This window comes from Astatotilapia calliptera, chromosome 10 (genome assembly GCF_900246225.1).
Source record: "Astatotilapia calliptera chromosome 10, fAstCal1.2, whole genome shotgun sequence".
Classification (NCBI taxonomy): Eukaryota; Metazoa; Chordata; class Actinopteri; order Cichliformes; family Cichlidae; genus Astatotilapia; species Astatotilapia calliptera.
The window spans coordinates 30215151-30236962 of record NC_039311.1 but is presented as its reverse complement, the minus strand read 5'-3'; the positions used below and the strand labels follow the sequence as shown (position 1 = coordinate 30236962).

General features: G+C 39.0%; 3 protein-coding genes across 6 annotated transcripts; 1 reads left to right on the top strand and 2 right to left on the bottom strand.

Moving 5' to 3' along the window:
• Positions 1-706: 706 nt before the first annotated feature.
• Positions 707-7694, bottom strand: cnot8 (CCR4-NOT transcription complex, subunit 8). Its single transcript, XM_026181575.1, has 7 exons — positions 7591-7694; positions 3957-4182; positions 3366-3559; positions 2628-2789; positions 1876-2020; positions 1618-1728; positions 707-1249 (listed from the first exon to the last, which is right to left on the bottom strand). Exons 2-7 carry the CDS (start codon positions 4071-4073, stop codon positions 1121-1123), a joined length of 858 nt encoding a protein of 285 aa, XP_026037360.1. The 5' UTR covers positions 4074-4182; positions 7591-7694; the 3' UTR covers positions 707-1120.
• Positions 7695-8257: 563 nt separating this feature from the next.
• On the bottom strand, positions 8258-16684 carry fam114a2 (family with sequence similarity 114 member A2). 2 transcript variants are annotated; one of them, XM_026182700.1, is made up of 14 exons: positions 16402-16684; positions 14673-14915; positions 14076-14175; positions 13804-13905; positions 13155-13270; positions 12897-13031; positions 12559-12723; positions 12312-12435; positions 12144-12229; positions 11804-11899; positions 11545-11669; positions 11373-11445; positions 10870-10923; positions 8258-9953 (listed from the first exon to the last, which is right to left on the bottom strand). In XM_026182700.1, exons 2-14 carry the CDS (start codon positions 14889-14891, stop codon positions 9852-9854), a joined length of 1497 nt encoding a protein of 498 aa, XP_026038485.1. In that variant the 5' UTR covers positions 14892-14915; positions 16402-16684; the 3' UTR covers positions 8258-9851. The 2 variants fall into 2 exon arrangements, with proteins under 2 accessions (XP_026038485.1, XP_026038486.1); XM_026182701.1 differs by having other exon boundaries at positions 13155-13255.
• Positions 16685-17286: 602 nt separating this feature from the next.
• Positions 17287-20956, top strand: LOC113030522 (microfibrillar-associated protein 3-like). 3 transcript variants are annotated; one of them, XM_026182033.1, is made up of 3 exons: positions 17287-17377; positions 18484-18651; positions 20009-20956. In XM_026182033.1, the coding sequence occupies exons 2-3, from the start codon at positions 18519-18521 to the stop codon at positions 20734-20736; spliced, it is 861 nt and encodes a 286-aa protein (XP_026037818.1). In that variant the 5' UTR covers positions 17287-17377; positions 18484-18518; the 3' UTR covers positions 20737-20956. The 3 variants fall into 3 exon arrangements, with proteins under 3 accessions (XP_026037818.1, XP_026037816.1, XP_026037817.1); XM_026182031.1 differs by having other exon boundaries at positions 18366-18651; XM_026182032.1 differs by lacking the exon at positions 17287-17377 and adding an exon at positions 17601-17668 and having other exon boundaries at positions 18366-18651.
• Positions 20957-21812: the final 856 nt, after the last annotated feature.

The following is a 21812-nucleotide window of genomic DNA, read 5'->3' as shown; positions in this document are numbered from 1 at the left end:
GCTTCCCTTAGAAAAACTCATACTAATGGTCGTCTTAGCACACCTTTGATATACACACTGACATGTCAAATTTCGTTTTCAATGAACATCTTCAAAAGAACATCACAGAAGTCTTTGTTGTATCGTACAGGCTGCTTGGACGTATTTCTTAATTTTGCCTGTAAAATTAAAGCTCACCTTTCAAAAACCATCAGAATTTTCTCTGTAGCACCAAATGGTTTAAGAGTTGAAGCAAAATTTAGGAGGAGATGATTTTCCTGTTTTCAGAAAGCTGTACATTTGTGCAAAATGCTCATCTTCTCTCTCCAAAATTATCAGAATTTTCTCTATGAGCACAAACTGTGATGGAGTCCATCTATATATCATTAACCCTTCTACACACAGACACACACTGTGTTTCTGTAAATCTACTTAAGAAAAGAGCAAATGCTTTTTGCTTGCATTGAAAATACAAAACAATTTAATGTACAACTGTTTAAAACAATGAAGAATGTAAAAAAAGAAAAGTGACCACAACACCTGCACAAGTGACCGTGGACAGTTTGATCTGAGGGTGAATGTACAGAAGGACAGCAGTTTGGCCAGTGAAGCATGTGAGTACCCAAGCACAATTATACACTCCAACTCCCACTGTTAAAAGTTTCTCAAAGTGGAAAAGAGCTAAAACATTTATTTGCATCAAAATTATACATTTTAATTTACAGGCCCTTCCAGCATTAACTTAAAAAGAAAGAAGGAAAGAAAAAAAAATCCCTGCAACAAGAGAAGAGTCCGGCTGATGAAAAAGACCCGACCTTTCGTGTCAATGTTTGGTCTAAAAAATCACAGTAAGATCGAGCAGCTGGTCCCATGCTGTAAAGAAAGATGTCACTGATGCTGTGAGAGAGAAGAAAACAAAAAAAGCTTTTTTAAAAAAGTCTTATGAATATATGGCCATATACTCATAAAAGTGACTAAAAAGAAAGCGGTGAAGGAGCCACTGTCACTTGGCAGGGCGACGCTCAAACAAATATGCATTTAGTAAAGTCTTGCCGAGGGACGTCTGAGAGCATGTGGTGGGGGGTCTGCTGGTTGGGTTTTAAAACAAGTGCATGTTCCACTTGGAGGGTCGAGCGCTCAGTCAGTGCTTGTTGTTGGTCTCCTCCTGGCCCGAGCTGGAGATGGCGTTCTGGGGTTGGGTGGAGCCCGAGCCCAGGCCGTACAATCTCCCACAATACTTTGCGTCGTCGATGTTGTCTTCGAAGAAAAGCTGCAGACAAAATATAAAGTTTCACTGACATGACTCAAACACTGTCTCAGGTGTGCAAACAGGAATGTTGTTTGATCAAAACTTGCTTAATTTGTATCTGATTTCCATTAGTTTAAATTCATATTTATTTTCAAAGAAAGGACGTTTGGATTCACAAACATGCTAAATAAGTCCAGTTTGAGTTTAGTGAATAACATTAAATATTTAAAGTGGTAAATTACATTAAACTACTGTAATATCTGATCTTTTGACTCAGATCTCCAAAGTAACTCAAAGTTCGGATAAAGAGCAAACATGAGCATTTAATAATGCTGCAGATGCCATCGTGAGTTCTACCAGAGATCAAACTGGTATCTGTGAGAGCGTACCTCCTTCATCCTGAAGAACGCCATGCCTGTAAGCAGTGAGTCGGACCCAGCCTGATGTTGCCGTCCAATCCTCTTCAGCTCCAGTTGGTCTGCCACTTCCTGTAGCCCTCCCTGCAAACACACCACGGTCAGATATCTGTCAAAACTCATCCTGATCTGATCTGACAGATGTCTTCTATTTAAAAGCGAAGCCATTAACAGCTTCAAGTCTAGCCGAAGCACCAACTCAGATGTAGTGACTCAATTATCCAGGTTTACCTTCAGGTTCTTGCAGCTTTTCATCAAGTACTTGACGTCATAGATCGCTGGGAAAAACAAGTTGAGGATCTGAAAGAAGTCGTGCTCCTCCTCGGGAAGGCGTGCATCCGTCAGGAGCTTCACCAAGTAGCCAAAGTCATACCCACTGAGGACCAAAGGACAAGAGGACAGCTGGGTTACACTGATGATGTCTAAAGAATTACTTACAGTCTTCTCTGCAGGAACGAGACTTATTTAAAATTATTTCCCGAAATGAAATTGAGAAATTAGGTGGACTGTGTCTTGGAGAATGTAACAGATGTCTAAACTGATCAGGTTCAGCCTTTTCATTTCCACCAGTATCCACAACTTTTAGTCCCAGGAGCTTTAAAGGAAGTCAAATGTTCCCTTCTTTCAGCTTATTGCTTCTTTGGGACACTAAAATTATTTCTCAGAGTTTAATTTAGATCCCGGTGGCCATGGAATCCATTTCCTTCAAACCTCCTACTCTTTGGTTAAAGTTCCTGGGATAGAAACAACGCTAAAAGAAACAGAGATTCAGAAACTCGTTGAACACCTCACAGATGCAGAAATATCACAGAAATACCTCTAAGAAAACGGTTCAGTTTGCTTTAACACTACACATGCTGAGCTTCATTCATGGTTTTAGAAAGGTCTGCAGAGAGCAACGTTACACCATTTATTTATTGTTAAAATCATTTTTTTATTGTATACAACTAAAAGGTGGTGTAGGGTGCAAACACACGACTGACCTGTGGAAGGAGAGCCACTTGACGTTTTCACACAGCACCAGGCCGGACGTCATGAGGAGCTCAGCAAAGTAGAGCGTGTCGATTCCCTCCTCTTCGTGTTTTTTAAACTGGAGGCCAGAGTTCTGAAGCAGGTCTATGGAGTCTTGCGAGTACATGTCTTCTCTGGAAGGAGAACCGGAGAAAAACACATTTAGTAAATTCACACTGTTTAAAAAAGCTTCACGCTTTGAAATGTGCCTTTTTAAACAGCCAGCAGGTGGCGAATCCCGCAGCTGCAAAAAGACCTGCGGTTGTATAGACATCTACGGGGAAAAAAAACAACCCTTTGGCTCTTTTGATCTCATCAGGAAGTCACAGAGCAAATTGTCAGTTACTATTTCAAAACTTACCAAATATGACATAATGCTCATTTTGTATTGTCAAAGAGGGCAGCAAAGCAGGGTATGTCTGAAACTGTCAGTGTGCAGTTTGACCCTTAACTACAGGACTTTAACCAGAAGGTGCTGTAAAAGCCAGCTGTGTCCATCTTTTACATACAGTCTGAGTGCAACAATCAATTTACAATTGCTCTAACATGATTTCAACTTAGTTCCAAAGACATGTAGACATATGGTGGAGATGAAGTTATAATGCAACAGGTGGTTAAGTCAGCCCTTCTTCTCTACATTCAGTACACTAAAACGTTCAGATGGTTGCAACACAATGAAAAGAACGAGGATTTAAAGAGAGTCCACTCACGTAAGGTTAAACTTGAAGTTAAACTGCCACGTTGTTGTGCCAGGGGGATAATCTCCTTCCTCATTCATGAACGTGAGCCCAAGCTGGATGATCTTCAGGAGGTCGACATTGCACCTCAGCAGCTGGTACTGGTAATCCACTGTGCTCCGAAACTCTCCAATCGGTCTGACAACAACTCCGGGGAACTCTGTGTCCTGGTGAACAATATCAACAAGTGTTTGTTTACAGTTTTTCTTCACTCAGAAATCTGTCATTACTCACTGAAATAAGAGCCTGAGAGCAGTGAAAGCTAAGGAAATGAGTAGCCATGAGTCTTTTAAGGACATTTAGGTAAATTTTACGATTAAATATGAAAATAATATTTGAGATCAACTGCCCCCCCCACAGAAAACATCAATAAACAGAGATTTTAAAAATAAATAAATGGGAGCAGGAAAAAAAGATACCAATAGGGCAGGTATCTAGAGACAAATGTCATTTGTAAAACCACAGCTACTAAATTTAAAAAAGACTATATCACAAAATTCACCTCAAATTCAACTGTGTAAAAACATTGGACAAAGAAATTAGGCCATCACGCCAGAGACTCACCATTGCAATGTAATTGTAGCTTTGAATAATCTGCCGAATCTTCCTCATTTCGTCCTCAACATTGCTCGCCCAGACCTCACAGATTATCTGACTGGAATCTGTAAGTGCGGCTGGCATGTTGGCAGGTCAGGTGAAAAAAGCCCAACAAAAGCACTCGTTACCGAGGCGGCGGGCGGCAGTACACCGAAAAAGGAAAAAAAAAAAGAAAAAAGAAAAAAACACAACTCTGGGGGAAGATGAAAAGAAAACTGGTATCAGAAGAGAAGGCCAATTAATGCTTGTAACACGAGAAAAGAACACACACATATGGGAATACTTTTCATTTTCACATTAATAGAGAGGTTTGCAGTCAAGTCACTTAATTATCTGTATTCTGGTAAATTTTATTCATCAATTTGTACATCAGTTCATGATCGTAGGGTTGCCAGACAGTCAGACACCTGAGGGCGGTCTTATAAAGCAGGATTGGGTCTTATTAACACAACTTCAGGGTTAACTCTTTCCAGTGTTATGAGGCTAGTCCAGTGCTAAAGAACTACGGCCAAATTTGTTCAACAGGGTATGTTTGAGATATGAAATCCACACCTACTGACAGTTCAACCAATTCAATCAATTCTCTGGAAAAATCTTTGGGAAAACCAAAATAAACAAACAGAAAAAAAAGGTTTAAAGATCCACCAGACCTCAGTGCATGAAGAGTCAAGTTTTTGTGTTTCCGTGATGAGAAATTTGGGTTCTCTTGATTTTTCCTTGACAGCTATGCAAAATTTTGACACAACTTTACTGCAAATTACAAATTTGCACATAGGTTTAAGTCTACGTGTGAACTCTGTTTTCATAATTATCATTTACCTATAAAAACCAGAAGTGAAACAATGAAACTGTCGCTTTCAGCTTGTAGTAAGTTTTTACGGTGTTCACATTTTCTAATAGTATAGTTATGACCTCCACTGGAAAATTAGTTGTTCTCTTGCTTATTCATCAGTATGATTGGTTATATGCTGCCTCCACCAGCTTTTTTATGTAAACATGCTTTTAACTAGATAGAGAAACCCTGGGTAAACTTGTCGGGTTGATAACTACCTCCGACCACTTACCGTAATTGTCGGGCTATAAGCCGCTACTTTTTGCACAAGCTTTGAACCCTGCGGCTTTTAGTCAGGTGCGGCTTTTCTATGGATTGTCCGTGATTTTTGTCATATCGTAAGACGATTTGTTTTGTTTGTTCCGCTGTTGTACGGCACTACGTTGCCTGGCGGAAGGGCATGTGATCAGACACACAGTATCGGGGTTCAAGAGTGGTGTGTTGGTCACGTGTCCATCCGCCAGACAACATAGTGCGAAAAACAAACTTCAAAGTAGCGCTACACGTTCAGCGGGAGTCGTGGATGATGTGCGGCGATAAACTTGCGAAAAGCAAGTTATGCTCAACTCCACCGGTGGATTCTGACAGCGTGGAAAAGTGTGAAAACATCAATGATCACCAACGGATTTCGAAGGGCTGGACTGCTGCATGATGGAGAGGAGGACCCCGCCACGGCCCTTCTGAGGGTGTTCAACTCTGACACTGACAACGAGGATTTCTTTGGTTTTGAAAGTGACAACGAAGGAAAGAAGCTGAGAGTGGATGATGAAGCCACCCTGAGCCTGTTCGTATCCAACACTGGAGAAGAGGACTTTGGTGGTTTTAGTGGGCAGGAAGATGATGGTGAATGACTGACTTTTCTTCTTGTTAAAGCCGTGTCACTGCACCTGAGCCTAAAAGGTAGTCTGAATCTATTTTTCTGGTGTGCTGTAGGTTATTGTTATGTACTACATTTGTTACTCATTTATGAAGCACAGTACATGTTTCCTACTTGTAATTACTGCTACTTGTACATATACCTAAAAGGTTATGCAAATATGTACCCATAACTTGTTTTTCAAAATATTAATAAAAGGGGTGTCTCCAAACAGCCATCTCTTTCCCGACAATTCCCTTTGTGCATATTCTCTTACATATGATAAGTCAACATTGAAACACCTGCGGCCTTTAGTCAGGTGCGGCTAATGTATGTACAAAACAGGATTTTCCGCTGATTTTAGCTTGTGCGGCTAATATTCAGGTGCGCTTTGTAGTCCGGGAAATACGGTAGTTAGATTGCTTATATTAGATAAATTAATCCACACAAAAGAGATAAAATGGGTACGATGGTTATACCATATCCGATGAAGCCAGTACAAATTTTTGTGTGATAAAAACATTGTGACATCAAGCACAGGATGATCCCATGCGTTTAGTGCGCATACGCTGTTGTATACAACCAGGATATGAAGGTACATGAGAGAAACTAGCAGCTGGAAATGTGTGACCCAAAAATAAACAAATGACTTCTTCATCAAGCACAGCTTGAGCTCTCCGTAGTAACAATCCATATGACAGGAAGAGCAAACAGTGGATGGAAATTAGTGATACGGTTGCATGGCGACAGAGGGGCACCTATTCCTCTATTTTTCAAGTTGCAAGTGGATCTCTAAAAACATTGTGCAACTCCTGAAAAAATATGGTTACTTTACTTTAGTAAAAAACTGTTCAGCAGTTATACTTCCTCTTACAATTTAAATAGTGAAATAAATACTATAAACGGTGCTTCAGCTAGTCATATGTCATCACAAACTTCGTTTTGAAATATGTAAAACGTTAGTAAATTAAACCCACTTTAAAAAAAAATGTTTAAAATCAGTGGGGGTTTTTTGTTTGTTTGTTTGTAGCAAATTCCTGGTCAAAATCTCACTGGTGGACATAAAGAGAATAAATACATACATATATAGATAAGTACGTAAATAAAATCCTGAACTTTACTACAAAGACTACGGTATACAACGTAACGTAAAAAAATTAATATAACCACTAAAAACAGTAATCAGTACTATAGTCATATGGGTGTGAAACACGAAAAAACAACCGAGGATGTGCCGTTTAAACACGCAGCACTAAGAACAAATCAAAGGTATTTTAATTGAAGGCTCTTTCAGCCTTCTACCCGTTTTAAGTGTGGGTTATTCTACACATCCAGTTTTTAGAAGTATCGAGCTCATGAACTTAGACAATGCTCCAAAATAACTACCCATATAAGTACCCTGTGCTGACCACCGAGCGGCGACACTTTGTTCTTGAAGGACTTTAACCTGTTACTGAAAGGTGTCCCATTATAGTGATGCCTGCTGTTACAGTGACAGGTATAAAGCGCCTTTGTGTTACCATGACATCATGAAGAACTCACATTGGCTTTTGTTTACGATACTAGACTAGCTAACCCAAATGCTAAATGCTAAAATGAAAAAAGCACAAGGGTCTTTTTTGGGGGAAATTGTTGCTAAAAGTTTGAGAGCTTTTAATAACGTGCAGCTTAATTTTTTTTTTTAATAAAACTGACGACACTGCAAAAAAAAAAATATTGAAGCTAGCACGGCGTTTAGCACGAATGGCTAACGTTTACGAGCTAAGCCTCGCGTTGTCGGGAAAGCTACCATCACGGAAACGGAGATTACATAAAAGCAGCTCTGCTTTTCTACATCTCATAGTCTCACTATAGTTGAACGCACTTCAACTACACCACAGCGCTGCTGTGGAAGAATAAAAAAAATAATTTACCTGAAAATTTCTTCAACGTACCCTTCCAAGCTAGGTGATAGCACCCCTATCTTCTTCTTCGCTTTCTTTCTGCTGTTGCTGCTTCTTCCTCTTTGCGTTTATTAGGTGAGAACCTTCAAATGGGCACTGCGCCACCCATCGAACCGGAGAATATAAAGTGATAAGATGACATGCTGGGGTACATTTGTTTCCATTTTTGGATATTTTCATCTTTATTTATTTTTTGCTTTCAAATATATTTTTACTTTGAATTCCCTAACGTCTAGATGGTTTCACTTCAGACACTTCAGGATTACCTTTAAATTTTTTTGTTGTGCTTTAACTCAGATATTCATATATCTACTTCTTATAACATATACATTAATACATTTCATTGGTAATCTAATTGTAATGTTGTAAACTGTGAAAGAGGTGCTTTTACATTGATCTGGATAATCCCTCCACCATAAGAACTATTTTCTACCAAAGACACAACCACAGTGAAAACAGTCAATTAGCCAGACTGAAAAATTGAAATGATAATTTCTATAAAGGATTAACAAAAAACATGTCTGGTTTCTCATCAGACCAAGGATTCTGTCACGAGATTAATTTAGTCACGAGAAGCCAAAGAAAGTATGTGCGCACACAAAAAGTCAAAAACCACTGACAACATGTAACCCTGCAATTTAAACACAAAAAGCTTGAAGGAAGCACATTTATTTGAATCTCATCTCAGTAATATGCCATAGCGTACAGTATATTGCTCCATATTTCTCCGAAACCATAAATTTACATGCCCACAACACTCAGCTGTTAGCAGTCCTCTATCTTCTTGGCAGACAGAAGTTTTCATGTTGGATAGATGACAAAAGGGGAAAGCAGGCTTATAACACTGACACTTACAATCATCATGTTTGTATACCTCACTAATGAGTTTTATTTTGCTGTGCACTGCTTTTTTATTTCATTGATGGAAAAATTGATGAAACAATGGTTTTCTACATGGTACCTACAGGCTTTGGGGATGGACAGTAAGGACAAAGCAGACATGGAGTAAATTATAAGCTGTGGCAGGACAGGATGTTCAAACTTTTTTGATTGTCAACATTTGAGCTTGTACATTTTTGTACAAGAGGTAACCAATCAATATAAAGTTGGTTCAACGGGAGTTTCAAGTTAAATGATAAACTGTACAGTATAAGAAAAATGAGGTTCATTTTGAATTTGTGAACAAAGCTGCTTAAAAAGAGACCAAAAGTATAGAGCAGGAAATGAAAATAATACGTCCCTTTCAAGATTTATTATTCTATTTCTCCTAAACAAACTGCAACTCTGAATCTCAACTCAGCATCGCTTAAACATTTAGACGATTTCTTAAAGGTTTATTTAAAATGCTCTTACAGAATGCAAGGGCATTAATGTAAACTATTGAAGCTATGTGACCAGCTTGTTGGTCTTTTTTTTTTTTTAAATGCTCCACGACTTTTCTATCAAATCTAGTAAAAGTGGTTCAGTCGTAAAAGAAATGTTGGCTCAAAGTCTTCTTTAAATCTGAGGCTGTCTATAGAGAAAAAGAGACGTTGGCTAGAACGAGTGCTGACATGTGATGGTGCAAAATTTAAAATTGATATTGGATGTAAACCTAGAAGGATGTGGGTTTAAAACAAAGGGAAAGAAAACTCCAAATATCATCCTTCAGTTAGCCAAAAAGCAACAGAACTGTAGGCTTATCATATTCAGTCTGCCCCTGATTTAAGGACAAGTTGCCAAAAACTAAAATTATTGAGTCTTGAAGATTTTAGCAAACACAGAGTCCAGCTGCTCCAGGACCAGCAATGATTTGCTTTGCAGTAAGAGTGAAGCCTCATGTCTACATCTTACCATTTATTTTGTTAAGATGTTCTTTTGGAAACAAGTTATCACTGGTTGGTATCCTGTATGAGATGCCTGAACTAAGTGAATGAATAACACCCAAGAAAAGGTAGTGTATTTTGTGCAATGAAAGTAAAAATTGTTCTGCGTTCATTATAAATCCACACTGTTCTTCTTCTTCTGTACACCAATGACTTCATATAACATACAGTCCAAATAAACCAGCAATGCGCAGAAAGGTAACACTGTTTGACAAGAAAACATTTTCTCTCCTAATCTCAAAGTAGATTTTGTCTTGAGCTGAAAAACCAGACAACTTAAACATTTTAAAGATATGTCAGTTCTCTGCTGAGACTCTGAGCCCCAGCTTAGTGGCTGTAGTGGAGTGCAGAGGTCAGGTTAGCGGGTCACTGCTGCGTAAGCTGAACTCTCCTCTCGATGTGAGATATCTCCAGTATTGGCATAAGGAGCTGGAAGGCATCCTGGATGTAAGATGCACTGTTGGATGCCTGTGTGGGATTGAAAAAACAAAGAACACGTTAGTATGAAATATCAATCTCCAAATGTCCATACTAATGTCTGTTAATCTATATGGGGTTTTAAAACTCAAACTTCTACAAGCAGAGATCCTGATGAAGCAGGATGAAGTGGTGTGGAGGAACTAGCCAACCAATTTTAAATCAGCTTTTGGTCACACTTTGTATAAAACACCATAAAATCAAGTCTCAGCACAGTTTTCTCTGACTATTAGAACGTAGCTTTCGTGTTGAATAGCTGTAAATCTTCTCCTGACATCTAGTCATGTTTCAGTCATGAGCTGAAATAATATTTCTTTGACAAAAGTCTTAATTTACTCTAATATCATTGTAGCACAGTCCTTGTCAAGACAACCAAAAGTTAAAGTGCTCTGAGCAGCAGATAAATAAATTGTTTTGTTTATTTTAGCTATAGTAAATATTTTTGATATACTTTTCTTGCAATTAAGTAACAACGACAGTCAGATAACTGATTCTGTTCTGTTCTTCTGCCGAAGCAATGAGCTGATACGACTTCTTAGTTTTAAATTACAGGAAATGATTATATTGAGGTTTCTCCAGAACCCTACTGGCTGGAAAAATCAGACATCTTAAGTAAGTCATCAGGAATTTTACAGACAACACAACTAAGGAAATACAGACTAAATGAAGAAGGTTCGAGAATTGACCCCTGTGGGACACCAAATTTAAAAGGAAAGACGAGAACGCTTCTTGTTTTACACGAACGGACCTTTAACTGACATACTGAACTGCGAAGAATCCCAAAAGATGAGGATCTCTATAAAGTAGACAGTGCCAGAACCCCTGGTGTGTTGTATGTATTCGAAAAACAAAAACATTTTGGACAATTCATTAATGAACATATGTTGGCTGCAGTAATATGACAAACCTCTAAAAATACTCCTGTTATCAGGGGGTTGAGGACTTCTCCCTTCTCGTTTGACTGTAAAACAGAAAAAAATTAAATTAAAATGATCTCTCTGTGGAACAAAGAATTAGTGGTTTGGAAGAGAAAACACTGCAAAGAGAAGCATAAATTAGGGTTTGACATAAAAACAGAAAAATGTGGATGGAAACAAAATGATGAAGTTTGTGGCTAATGCAGATCTCCTTCTAAAATGATATTTATAATATAATAACTGTGAGACATCAGCTGAACTGCTTACTATGATTCCTTATCAACAGTGTGATAATATGAAGAAATAATAAACACGTGGAGGTCAGATTAACAATAAATGACATCAGTGGAAAATAAAACATCTGTTACTTTTAAGACTTTAAATTTACATAGTAAATATGAAAATCGAAGTGTGGTGGGACAAATGCTTTACAAGCATCAGGTATCAGTGACGCCCTGACGTTAAAACAGATGGATAGGATCTTGAAACTTACCCCTGCTGCTGTCAGGCAGGAAGTAAACTTCTTGGACAGCAGTGAGATTTCTTTACACAGGACAACAGTTAACCTGAGAACAGACAGCATGACAAAAGGTATACAGTTAATTAAAGTGCACAGAAAAAGTGAAATATCCCCACCCCTGAGTCCCCCGCTCATGCTGTCTTACTGTGACAGGACGCTGGCCTCTGCACTGCCATTGGAGAAAAGGATCATCTCAGCCAGTTTGTGGAAAAGCTCGATGGATCTGGCCGTCAGCTCGGCCAGACTCCTGATAGCTGCAGCATGAACCTCCTGACAAGATTCAACACACACACCATTGCTACTTGGTCAAATCCTGCAGTCAAGTATTACCCTCAAACGTCCAATACTTGCAATGTTGGACACTGAAAAAATATATATATGTTGATGATGTCAGTAAGACATACCTCCACACTATGCTTCTTCACATCCTCCTCATTTACATCTGTTTCCACATGCTGTTTGGTCAGCTCACTAATCAGGCTGGCGGAGCTCTTACAGGCCTGTTGGATGTTAGCAATCATACTTTAACAGGAAATTGGCGAGTTGAGAATTAGCAGTTACTGTAAATCAGAAAGAGACCAGTCTAATAGATTTAAAAGCTATGAGTGTATCTGACATATTTCTGTTACTTTTCCCATCAAATTAACGACAAGGGAGACAAGTTAAGGTCCTTGTAACATTTCGAATAATGAGTCAGAAACTGGCAGGAATATGATTCTGCACAGTGAATTGTTTGAGCTGTACCTTGCTCAGTTTGTCTGCAGTTGCAGAAACACTGAGGCCCTCCATGGCCTCCTTTAACTCCCTCTCAAACTCTAATCCGTCTTCATCTGCAATTAGAAATGCACCATCATTTATTTCAGGTTCTTCTTGCAGCTGTGAAACTTTTATAGCTGATTTAAAAGACATTACCTTTACTCTCATCAACTTCCTCATCATCGAACTCCACCAGGGAGAAGGAGCTTTTGATTTGGTCGAGCTCATCTCTGAGCTCAACCAGCTCGTCTCCTGATAGAGTCAAGAGCACAGACTTCACCTACAGCACACACAAGAGAAAATACTTTACTAGATTCCCCAGAAATGTAAAGCATAGAAACAGTGTCTTTGTATGTTTTTAGCTACAGCAGAAGTGATATTTTGGCAGAGACTTTCATTGTACCTTTGACTCACTCTCTCGAGATAGAATCTCCAGAGCTTCAAGGTGTGACAGACCCTGAAATTCATCAAACAGCATCCCGTAGTGAGCGACCACCTTCTTGTCTGAATTTGCCGAGTCTTTGTCTGCTGACTGCAGCTCCTCTCGCTCCTTCGCCTCCCTCAGCACCTGAGAAACAAAGAGTGACAGAGTTGAGAGAGTGTGACACATGATAAGCGACACGGCTCCAGAAATCTGTCATCCACTAAGCTTTAAAGTCTTCATATATATATGTTCCCTCTTGTCCATTAAGTTTGAGTGAGATTTTAGGATTTTAGCTTGGTTTTGTATTTACTACCTACCTGAGAGAGAGTGGCGTTCCGTCTCATCAGTCCTTTGGTCTTTTTAAAGCCAGGATCACCTTCTGCTATCACGTCCATCGTCTTCTTCCCAATGAACTCAAGAGCATCTAGACCTCCTGTTATCACGGTCTTACCCTGTGAGGAAGCCCAGTTTAAACTTTTCTTTAAAATATGAGCTAAAATAAATTCCTAACTTTTGTCAAGTGAGAACAGTCGCACCAACACACAAGTGCTCTCTAGTTTTAAGCATCAGCTTACCGTGCTCTGGACGACGCTACTGAGTGACGACAACATTCCCATCGCACTTCCCACTGCTGACGATTCATCTACTGCTTTGTCGGGCTCCATGCTGGTGCCATCTACAGGAGAAGACACTAACGACATAAAAATCAATGTCCAAGGATTACACGAGAGAAAAAAATAATAATTTAAATGGGTCAATTCAATTAATTTCATTTTCATTTGGACAAATCTTTCCTTCACAAAGCTATGGGACTTGAAGGAACTCAGTAGCCTAAAGATGTTTAAATCAAAATGAAAGTAAAACTCTATTAATTTGCTGCTGTAACATCAGAAACGGAGTACTAAAGCAAATATATCCACTTAGCAATCTACAGGATCAACAATTTTCTGCCACACTCTGCCAGCTCCCGTCTTATCTGAAGTACCGGTGTTGCATTTTGCTTTTATATTAATTTTGAATTCTTGGCAGATCTCCATCAGCCAGTCCTCTCTGACTGAAGTGATCAACATCTGATTGGTTCATTAGCAGCAGATGAAAAGTCAAATCAAATGTGCCCATTAAAGTGTTTTGATACATCTTGATCATCTTGACTGGAGAGCCTGGCTTTATTGATCCTCCAGGTTCTAACAAACATTTTTCATATTCACAATAATGCGGCCTTACCCTTCTGTTTCTCTTCTTCCTCCACCTGAGCTGACAGTTCGGTTGGACTGGGGATTCCCAGTGATGTCTCAGCCTTCTCGATCACCTGAGTGATACCTTGGCCTAAACAGACAGAAGACATCAGTACATATAGCAGAGAAGCTTTAACAGTAACAGAATGAAAAAGGCCAAAGCAAGACTACGTTTAAACAACAAATGACTTGGTGTTGTACTATTTTTCAGAGGAGCCAACTGTGTACTTGTAAAGACTGAGTGATGTGTTGGATACTCACCCACAGTGGTCACAGTAGCTGTTGCTGTGGATAAGATGGATTTGCCCCAGCTGCCCCAGTAACCCCAGCCACCCTGAGACACGGTCGACTGATTGGATGTCTGAGAATGAGGACAGAAGGAGAAAGAAGAAAAGACACAAAACAGATGTTGTGAATGAGTAAAACAGAAAGATGACTTCAACAAGTGCCTTTTAGTGGTTTCACAGAAAACCATTAAAGATTATGACAAACGCAGCTTGTTTAAAACTCACATTTCACACAAGAATAACTATCCAACACATCAGACCATTTAGTCTAAGCCCATTAGGTTGTTAAATCATCCAATAGATAATTAGATGACATCGCACATCAGCAGGGTCATTAAGAATCTCATGTGAAAGTGTTATTGCACCCACGCTCATCAGGTATCACACTTCCCTGTGAGATAGCTTTACAGTGTCAACGACCAAACACACAAGCTTCTTTTGAAGATGTTTATGTGACATGATATGTTGCAGGATGAAAAAGAAGTCATGATGGAAATTATGGCTTCAGCTCTTCTCTTTTTGCAATCATCTTTAGTTCTTCGAGTATGAGCAGTACTTCAATTTCTACTACCTCTGCTGGCTGCTCATCCTCTTTTGGAGTCTCCTGAACTTTGGCCGCAGGCTGGGTTTCTGGCCTCCTCCTGGCTTTTCTCGTCGGAGCTACATCAGTGGAGATGTCAGGTGTGGATGGAGAGGAGCTGTCAGGGGTTCGAGCGGGAGAGACATTCTGCTTTTCCGGCGCTGCCTCTGCACCCTTGGCTGCTGCACAAGAAGCTTCACTGTCTGACATGTTACCAAATGTCTCAGTGCATACCTGGAAAGAAAGAGGAGGAAAAAAAGGCACTGCATAAACTCTGGCAATAAACAAAATGATTTGCTTGTTGCTTTGGATAGTAGCGGAAATGCCAGGTACTGGTTTGTAGTTAACTCTCTTGTGCACTTCTCACCTCATCACGTGTCAGTCGACCTTTCAACTGAGTCAGTCAACTTCACTTGTGAGTTTAATTTTTTTGTTTAATTATTATTATTATTATTATTATTATTATTATTATCATTATTAATAGTAGTAGTAGTGATAGCAGTAGTAGTATTCAGTTTCAATCATGAGTAAATTCAGTTCACCTCCCAGAGGAGTCCGGGTTCCTTTTTTTTTTTTCCACACTAACACACATTAAAAAAGTACTGAAAATTTTACCTTCATATTATGAATATTTTCAAATTAAAAGTCCCTTGATGTACATGGGCTGGGATTTCAATTTGTGTTACTTTTTCAGAATTTTTAAACCTTCATAACTTTATAAGTACATTTATAACTTTATAAGTTTTTACAGTTAAAAAGAAAAAAACAAAACAAAAAACCCAACGACACTTAAACTTGGATAAGATCTGCAATCGAAACATTTCAACAAAATCAGGATTTTATCAAAATGTACGTACAAAAGAAATGAAAAAAGAAAAGAAAGGTAGAAAAAAAAGAGACCTTTTATATGAAATTAACTGTTTTAAGGGGGGGTGATACATTCTAATGTCAGGGAGATAATCACTAATTTCAAAAGACTTAGTCTTGTAACAGTGACTCCAGTAAATCAAACTTGTGAGGGAATCTCTGCGTCTTTTCATAAAAACAGAAATATTTTGACCGGGGCTTCACAAGAGGAAGAAACACTACATAATGCTCTGTTCATAAGCTGTTCTACTCATAAAAACGAGGTGCACTAAATGTTTCTTTAGCTTGGCCCTTAACCAAGGCTTTAACCAACTCTAAGGAGATGTATTTTCTTATGGGTTTGAAGCAGAAGCTTTTCACATCTCCAAGCGTTAAATCGTGGAGCTGTCAGGACAAATCGAATTATTCTTACAATATGAGATTAATGCATTAATCCGACTTTGCATTGCTTTTAGCTATCCATGGGAGCTGGAGGTAGTGATGCTGAATCATATTTAAGTACATAGAAAGTCCAAAGTGACAAAGAAAACAATCATCACACAGAAGAAAAAGTAGGAGTTTGTACAAGTATAAAGATAATCCATAAAAATGTGTGTGTCACGTTTTCTTGTAGTCCGTGGTAATAGTTTAGCGCTGGGATCAATACGTACTGGATGTTTACTGGATTTACTGTTAAGTTCTCCCTTTCAAAACGCTTGCTAACAGTTTAGGAGAACATCGAGTTCGTGTCTTGCAAGTATCCTTTACACGAGCGTCAGCTGTTTTTCTAGCATCGACTGCTGGTTCAACTATAATAAACTAATAATTTAATGAGAAAAAACAAGCTAACTTAAGTTCCTTGCTATTAACTCACCTTTTCTCCTGCTCAGCTGTCAAAGTCGTAATGTTAGCAGGTGACGTTAGCTCAATCAGCTAATAGTTGTAGTAGTTTCCGCTTCCAAATTAAAAATAAGATCCGCCTTTTATTGTTTCGGTTTGCACTTTAGTATCTACACCTTTAGCAACTTCTAGTTTTCTGACAAACACTTTAATGGCTCAGATTTTCGTGCTGTGGTTTTTCCACCCGGATTAGCCACGTCATATTTTGTTTTCAAAGTCTAGCTGTTAGTCACAATGAAAAACACGAATTCCTGTTATTCTCTTCAAAATAAAAGTATGTAGCACATTGATGCTCACAAATTGACTGTAACGTCAAACGTATTAATCTTTATAGAAGAGAAAAAAAACAAATGTGCTCAAAGTTTAATTTACAAAAAGTACAAACTCGAACCGAAAAGTTAGGTTAGTAGTTTAGGGTTCAGTTTTTGCAATATTATTTTGAAATGAATCAGTCCCATTAGGGGGGTCTGTCGTCCTGGATTAAAAAAAGAAAACAAGACTTCCGGAAACGTCAAAATAAAATGCGCTTAGTTAATGTATTGCTACTTTAATAATAATAATAATAATAATAATAATAATAATAATAATAATAATAATAATAATAATAATAATAATAATAATAATGTTTAATTCCAACAACAATATACAAATACAAATGACTATTAAATCCCTTGTTATTACTTATTGAAAAAAATAGAGAAACACGATTAAAGATAAAAACTGCTAATGAATCATTGAATAAATAACAAAACGTTCAGTACATAAACTGTTTGACTTAGATTATTTCTTATAAATCGTGTAAAAATGTAAAATAAATAAATAGGCGACAGTGACGTGATCTCACCTACCTGCATGGAAGAGTTGACAGAAAACCACGCCCATTCACTCATACCTGTACTAGGAAGTGAATGGATCGGATGGATTGTGCTTCCTTGGCTGGCACACTCAAGGTAAATTACTAAAATAATTGTAAAACTTCACACTGCAGGCGAAAGCGCATCAAATCCGACTTTTTTGACCCTATGCGACCCATATCCGATCATGGTATGACGGTGTGAACAGCACAAATCCGACATCCGAACTGGGTCACTTTCGTACGTGGTACTGAATCCTATACATATCTGATGTTTTTTGCCACTTGCTGATGGTGGATTTGGCTGCCTTGATTTCTGAGGGGCAACAGGTGGGAATTTGAATGGTTTTAGTTCGAAAACCATTATCGTGCCTGGGACGCTAGTGCGGTAACAAGAACCAGTTTGTTATTTAATCAAGCTGTGTCTGACCTATGTTATATTTCTGTTTAAAACTCGGTGTATTATAGCACCACAGTACCTTTTACTGATACTTTCAGTCTGTAAACGAATTAAGGAATTGCCCACTTTTCCGATAATTTATTCTGAATTGTTAGTTTAGCGCACTCATAAGCATCACTGTAAATGTGCCTCACGCCTGTCCCGTTCGCCGTATACTTAATGTTATAACCGAGATTTCTTTTCAGTACACTTACACAGGGTTCAGAAAAGATAGATTAAAAAAATGAGCTAAAAGTGACTTCAGAGCAAAATTATAATGTTATTCAAATAAAAGGGTGATGATTTTGTAACTTAAATGTTGGGACATGGAGAAAAATGAGATCAAGAATTCAACAAAGTGCTCTGAAAAAAAAAAAGATTAAAAAACAAACAAACAAGCAAAAAAAAAAAAAACTCACTGGAAGAAGAGCTTAAACACAACATTTAAACTCAAGTGATTTCCTTTTAATTAAAATTGTCCTGTAAAGGTTTTATGTCCTGATGATTACTGCATAAAATACTAATATACTAAACATTCAAATTTGTGAAATGCAGACGTACATATTATAAAGACACTAAAGAGCTAAGGGCCTGTTGTCATATGACGCTACATCAGATTTGACCGTTGACTTTTCCTGTTTTGCAGGTTTGTCTCGTCCCAATGTGAGCTGAACCTGTGGCTCTTTTCAACATGTTTTTGCCTCATAATCCTCACCTCTCTCACTGGCTCGCCACATTCTTACTGCTCAATTGCTGGAAAGCAGGTGGAGCTCACAATGGGTCAGAGGTGGTGACCTCAATGCAGCGGGCTAGCATCCCACCCATCGTGGTGAAGGAGGGGTCGAGCATGCTGATTACGTGTAACGTGACCGGGACCTATGATAACATCAGCTGGTACAACTCTAAAGGACCCCTGCAGGGTGACGACGCAGGTAGGACGAGGAAATGAAGCAGCGAGATTTTGATCAGCTTCGAGTTCTTTTCGTCCTGCATGGCTTTTTTTTTTATCTGAAAGCAATCAAATGAACTGAAAAACATACTTTCAGAGTTAGTGCTCGTGCTGATATTTCAGTGGCATTTAATTCTGAAAGTGACAAAAAGGTTTTATGTAAAGTAAGACACATAAGCACTGCCTTTCAACCAGCATATCAATCACTTAGTCAATCATTGTTACTGTTTTTACCATGAATAATACTTTAGTCACAAACAGTATGTGGAAAAAGGAAGTATGCTTCATTTCATATATAAAATTTTGTGTGTTCAGACACTGAAAACTACGGAAGAGGATTAGGGCCACTGGAAAAAAAATCTGAGATTAAAGTCAGAATTCTGACTTTTTTCTCAGAATTCAGGAAAAGAAGAAAAAAAAAAAGACGTACCCACTTAGTGGCCCTAATCCTCTTCCGTAGAAAACCCCCTGCTGGCCTACACTATGTGACACACTGCATCATTATTTATCTAACACAAACTGCAGAAGCAGTGTGTGATGAATTAAGTACATCTCATGATTCAGTAGTTTGCTGAACCACCTTTAACAGAAATAAATTGAAGGTCCGTTCATAGCAGTTTAGTCCGGTTGAGGTCCGGACTTTGGCTGGGCCTGTGCAACTTGTGGATTTGCTGCTGTGCTTAGGATCATTGTCCTGTTGCATGAGCCAGTTTTGGCCTAGTTTTAGCTGTCAAACAGTTGGCCTTTAGCAAACAGTTAGTGTGAGGTGTTTAACAAAAATCAAATACAGCTTATCAGCACAAACATGATGCTGGGTATTATTGCCAAACACATCCACGTTGGCCTTGTCTGTCTAAAGGACATTGTTCCCGAAGTCTTTGAGTCTGTTCAGATGTAACTTTGCAAACCTAACTCGTGCTGCCATTTTAATAATTGGACTTCCGTGAATTTTAACATAACATCCCGATGTGCTATAATGTGTTACACGATGTTGTATTTAAATAATTGTAGACCCAGGACACTGGCATTGAATAAAACCACCTTCTGTATTTGTACACTTGTTACCATGTCACCAAAAGGTCTCTGTAGGTATTTTAATTTTCAAATACTAAAGAAATCCAGAAATTGTCATTCTGGTTGACTTGCTGAACTATTTGTCAGCAGGTGACAGAGATGTGTACTGATTAGAGTTTGGAGAAAAAGAATGACTGCCTTCTATTTCTTGTCTTTGACAAATTGCCTTAGGTAATGCTGCTGATTAAGGAGATGAAGGAGATTTGAACGTTTTAATGAGAAACTTTGTGGTAAAAGTAAAAATATGTTGTGCGTTATTGCCGCAGGTGGAAGGTGGCAGATTCAAGAGGAAGGCATCCTGAACATCACCGAGGTCTTGTTTGAGGACCGCGGCAGCTACACCTGCGTTGCCTCGAGCGCCAGCGGCGGCACCCAAAACTACACGGTGACTCTTCGCGTTGCCTACTCTGACAGTGGCTTGGGGCTGCATTTCGTCGTTGTGTGCCTGGTGGCCTTCACCATCACCATGATCCTCAACGTGGCCCGCCTGTGCATGGTCAGCAGCCACCTCAAGGAGATGGAGAGGGTCATCAATGAGTTCTTCCGGACAGAGGGCACAGAGAAGCTGCAGAAGGCATTCGAGGTTGCCAAGAGCATCCCCATTGTCACTTCAGCCAAGACGGTGGAGCTCGCCAAGGTCACGCAGTTCAAAACTATGGAGTTTGCCCGTCACATCGAGGAGCTGGCCCGCAGCGTGCCTTTGCCGCCACTCATCCTAAACTGCCGGGCGGTGGTAGAGGAGACGGGGGAGACCGGGAACCCTGCGTCAGAACACATAGAGTCGACTGTGGCGAGAGGGAACAGACAGATTACTGCCCCCCCCAACCCCGACAAGGATGCAGAGGAGCAGGCACTGCTTTCAAGCAAAGGGCAAAGGAATGATGGAGGTGGTGACTACGTCAAAGTGTCTGTCCATACAACTTCTGAGAAGACCGTCAGTGAGGATAGAGGACCCGCTCATGTGCTCCCACCAGGCACACGAACATCTGTGTGATATAAGTAATGTGAATCCCATCAAAAACTAATTTCTGATTGCAAATTAGTGATCAAGAAATTGTTAAATTGTGCAGCTGATTATTAGATAACATTCTTATCTCCTCCCTTTCTTATTTAATTGTGTCACCAAGTCTTGTATTGAAACATCTTGTTTATGATAAGTTATGAATTCATCTGTGGACATTAAAATACTGTTTTCCTTCCTGCTTAAAACTGAATTTCCTTCATTTTGCACATCTATTCCTACGTTATGCTTGCAGTAATCTCCCTTTTTGCACATAATGCAACACACACAAACACACACTAACGTTTGTTTAATTAGTGATGATGAGGAAAGTGCAAAAGGTCCAGCTTTGTTCTCAAGAATCAAAAGCTGTTCCCTAACAGTTCCTCGGTCTCATTTTGCCTCAGTTTGATACAGCAGAGAATAGTAATTTTTTTTCCTCCTTTACCCTCTTGAATATATTGTATTCCTTTTTTTTTTTTTTCAACCCTGCGTGTTGGCTCACCTTTAACTTTGCCTTCTTTGAGTTTTTCTGCACACAGCCGATGAAGCAGCAAGCGCTCATTATCCTCTTTCAGATATCATTTGCTACTCTTCACTTGCGTTCGCTTTGACAGTCAGTGAGCTTCCACAGAGCAAAATGCTGCAATGAAATGTTCTCGTATCGCCGTGTCGATTGTTTTCATGTCAGCGCTTCCTGTCACTCACTTGAAACTCGAAGGCAGATGTAAAAGCCGGAGAAATAATCATCCCAAGACTTATTCCTGTGTCACATATGTGTTTGTGTAGTCATTTGTGAGTAAGGATAGCGGCTAATTGCAGGTTGGGTTTTTTTCAAAATTGAATAAGTAATATGAAGCATTAAAGGGAAAGTAGCATAAATGTGATTCTTTAAATTTTTTTTTTTTTTTTTTTTTTTTTTTTTTAGAATAAGCTGCAAATCTAGGATGCAATCATCGTGGCTGTGATGAAAAATTCCTGATTGTTTAATGGTCATATATATAAATCATTTCCCGATCTCTCTATGCCAGCAAAAACATTTTTATTATGAAGTCAGTTTATATTTATTA